This window comes from Penaeus chinensis, chromosome 27 (genome assembly GCF_019202785.1).
Source record: "Penaeus chinensis breed Huanghai No. 1 chromosome 27, ASM1920278v2, whole genome shotgun sequence".
Classification (NCBI taxonomy): domain Eukaryota; kingdom Metazoa; phylum Arthropoda; class Malacostraca; order Decapoda; family Penaeidae; genus Penaeus; species Penaeus chinensis.
In genome coordinates, this window is record NC_061845.1 from 9,255,862 (window position 1) to 9,259,489 (window position 3,628).

A 3,628-nucleotide genomic window follows, 5' to 3' on the forward strand; every position below is an offset into this window, starting at 1 on the left:
CGTAGCAGAAGGCGAGCAAACCCAAACATGAATTCCTCCAACTCGGCAGGAAATTTACCTTCCCCCCAGGGCTACCCTCCTCCCGTTCCCGATCAGCAGTTTGTAAGTGAATCTTGTTAGAGTTTTGTGATGATCTGTGAGTGATGACATATTTTTTCCCCGTTTGTAAGATTGGGATTATTGAATTTTGGGGGGTCTTATGAAACTCGTCTCGTTGTGGATGATACACTTTTATGCATGCACGGAGGAAATTCTGTGTATTTCGTTGATGTTAGATTCACTAGCAAGTATAACCTTAAGCTTCCCTGCAAATGCCAGTATATTCTGACACTATATTACTTATAGTCACCATATAATAGAATAATGAGCCAGATTGTGCACTATTCTGCTAGACTTCGAGGTAAAGGTTTGGCATTGCATCATTGGTTCTCGCTTATCCATGTTTTATTATGAGATGTCTATTAAGTGTTCTTATTAGGATGGCTGGTCTACTCCTTTATGAGTCTGTGCTTAAATATGAGTGATATAGAGAATTGGTCAATATATAGTCAGATGTAGGGGTAACACCCTCCTGCACCCCCCCTCCCCCCATCCCCACCCTGGATAATAACGAATCCACCATGTATGTACGGTAGGGTATAGTGTAGGATAGGCTTGGCATCAGGTGCTCCCTTATGTAGGTCGCATGCTTTATCCTGCCATGAATATGTGAAGAAGAAGTCCCAACCCCCATGATAGGAGTTGGGCCCCAGTGTTGTATTAAGAGCAATATAGTAAATGATTCAATGTATGTCATTATTATAGTGATGTATTTTGTGTATATTATTCATATTTTACCCTGCAATTTTCCTGGAACCTCGTGTTGGGGCTAAGAATGTAGGGGTTGGGAGGTATCCATGGCAAATGTATATATAAGGGTGGTTGAAAGTGAAAGGAATCCATCGAGGCTATTTTCATCATGATTGGTCTTGTGAAGGTATTCTAAACAATCACCAAATTCTTTTACGTGGACATCAAAATTGCTGGGATCATTATTGGTAAAAACAAAAAATATGTTTGCTTATACTTTCTCTCTTATCCATGTCAAAATTCAAAGAAGTAGGCATTATTATAATGAGATGTATAATGACACAAATATCTTAAGTATATATGATTTATTTTTTTGTCCTAAAATTTAAGAGTGCTTAAGTTAGCTGTACTCTGAAGTTTTTGTCCTTATAAACTACACTGGCATCAAAAACATAGTTAAGACAAAATCTTCCAAGTGTATGCGCATGAAATTTTTGCTCAGTATTAACCAATCAACAATCTGTATGGATTTGATAAAGATCCATAGCTATCTTTTTTTACATAGATTGTTCAATCAACACCTAGTAATGAAGGAATCAAATGCTTGGTCTATTCCATGAAATATTTGAATTATTTTTTTTCTGTTACAATCATTTTTTTTTTTGTTGACACATTTATTGAAAGTATTATAACTTTATTTATTATCATGATAACAACAATTTATTGATATTAAAAATGTTTATACTATTAAAATTTAAGTATTAAAGTAAAAAGTTGAGATCAGATATATAACAACCCCCTCTTGAGATCAGGTTTGCCATTCATATTTGAAAATGAAAGATAATAAGATTGATTAAGCATAAGCATCTAGAACTAAATCATGGCATACATGCACTGCCAGTGTAAGAGAATTAAGAAGAGATAAATGAGTAATAACAAGATCTTGCTTAATGTGTAGGTACGGTACAGATTCCTTGATTTGAATGTCAGCCATGCAGTTATCTCATGGTCAAGGTAGTGTGGAAAACTTGTCGTCCAGTTAAAAAATGAAGGGATTTGAAAACTGACAATATAACTGAGCATAATTTCCCTAATGTTGGATTAGAATGTCAGTAATTGTACCATGGTGTTGATTTTTTATTTTTTTATTTATAGCAATGTTTATACTATGCCTTTTTCAATATTATTTACTAAAGTAAAATTTTTGTTTGCATTTATTATGTAGTCATTATTAGTTTTCAAATACAAGTTTTAAATGTCTAATTTTGTATTAGTAGACTTATGGAGGCAATGTTGTCTTATATTTCTTCATCGAAATAAGAACTTCAGCCAAAGATAAGCATATTCAAGGCTTTTCACATACACTCACAAACAAAAAAATATATTCTCTCTCAGCAGAAGCCAGTGTTCAACCAAGAGGAGCTGCGAGTTCTGCGAGAATGCAACCTAGAATCATTTTACTTCCGCTGTGTGCCTCTTGCAGCAGCTTTTACAAGTGCCACATACATAGCCATGCGAAGGGGTGAGGTAACAGCAGTTTTGAATATATATGTGGATGTTTTTTTCTTTTCTTTTTGATTGGTGTGTGTGTGTGTGTGTGTGTGTGTGTGTGTGTGTGTGTGTGTGTGTGTGTGTGTGTGTGTGTGTGTGTGTGTGTGTGTGTGTGTGTGTGCATACATACATACGCATATGTAAATATAAATACATGTTTAATAAATTACATGATACATGTTCAAAAAAATACATACATTCATACATATACATGTTCAAAAAAATACATACATTCATACATATACATGTTCAAAAAAATACATACATTCATACATATACATGTTCAAAAAAATACATACATTCATACATATACATGTTCAAGAAAAATCACAAAAGATATACCAGTTTTAGGACAGAACAATATGTAACTGAATATTCCTTGTATATGAACATACTAAAAATAAATATTTGTATTAATTTATGTTTTATGTGTTATGTAGGAAATGTAAGTATATGAGCAAAGGGATATTTATGCAATATTATTACTTAAATAATAATGCATATGTAGAGAATATATCATTAGTACAACATGATACCACTGTTAATATTGTCGCACAACTGATGTTCTAAAGGAAATGTCTTTCTTCTCAGGTATATTTAAAGTGAGTGAGAAGTTCGGGTACACTCCAAAAATGTTAGGTGCTGCCTTCATAGGGTACTTTGCTGGAAAGCTGTCCTACCAGAATGCCTGTGCAGAGAAGTTGATGAAACTGCCCAACAGTCCTGTAGGAGAAGCACTTCGCAAGAGGAAAGGGCGGCTAGGATTTCAGGAGTCGTAAGTGTTCATTTATTTCTTATGGCGTGGTAGTGCTAAGATTTTAAATCGAGAAAAGGGAACCTCAGGCATTAAATTGGATTAGGTTTGTATGTTATTATAGGATTGATGACTTAATTTAATGTTATGTCATTTCTTCTTGATGAGTCTTTTAGTTAGTATGTAATAATGAGATACTGTTTTTGGGTCCTTGGAAAGATGATGAATATTATAAGGATATATTGGTATGAATGTCTCTATGTATGTATGCAGATACAGATAGTAGGGGATGGGGATATGACTCCCAATTTTCAGATGGATATGGTCTGAAATTTTGCATCCCTCACTTTTGATATTAAAGATTTTTTATGTTGTTATAATTTTGTATCTAAAGCACTGCCTCAAAGAAAAAATTAAAAGAAAGTAAATGCTGAAAAATTATGCTTATGTTGAATTCACTTGTCAGCATAGACAGGTGTGTTTGTATTACTGCAAATGAAGGATAAAAACTTTGCCATAATTGACTTTGCTAAC

At 33.8% G+C, this 3,628-nt stretch overlaps 1 protein-coding gene across 2 annotated transcripts in view; it reads left to right on the plus strand.

Moving 5' to 3' along the window:
* Positions 1-3,628, plus strand: part of LOC125039522 (OCIA domain-containing protein 1-like) — a 10,319-nt gene continuing 6,691 nt past the window's right edge. The window contains exons 1-3 of one of the 2 annotated variants that reach the window (XM_047633548.1): positions 1-102; positions 2,185-2,311; positions 2,932-3,115. In XM_047633548.1, coding sequence (XP_047489504.1) covers positions 28-102; positions 2,185-2,311; positions 2,932-3,115 — 386 coding nt within the window. In that variant the 5' untranslated portion in view covers positions 1-27. The remainder of the gene's footprint in view (positions 103-2,184; positions 2,312-2,931; positions 3,116-3,628) is intronic. The other variant, XM_047633549.1, reaches the window with a different exon arrangement.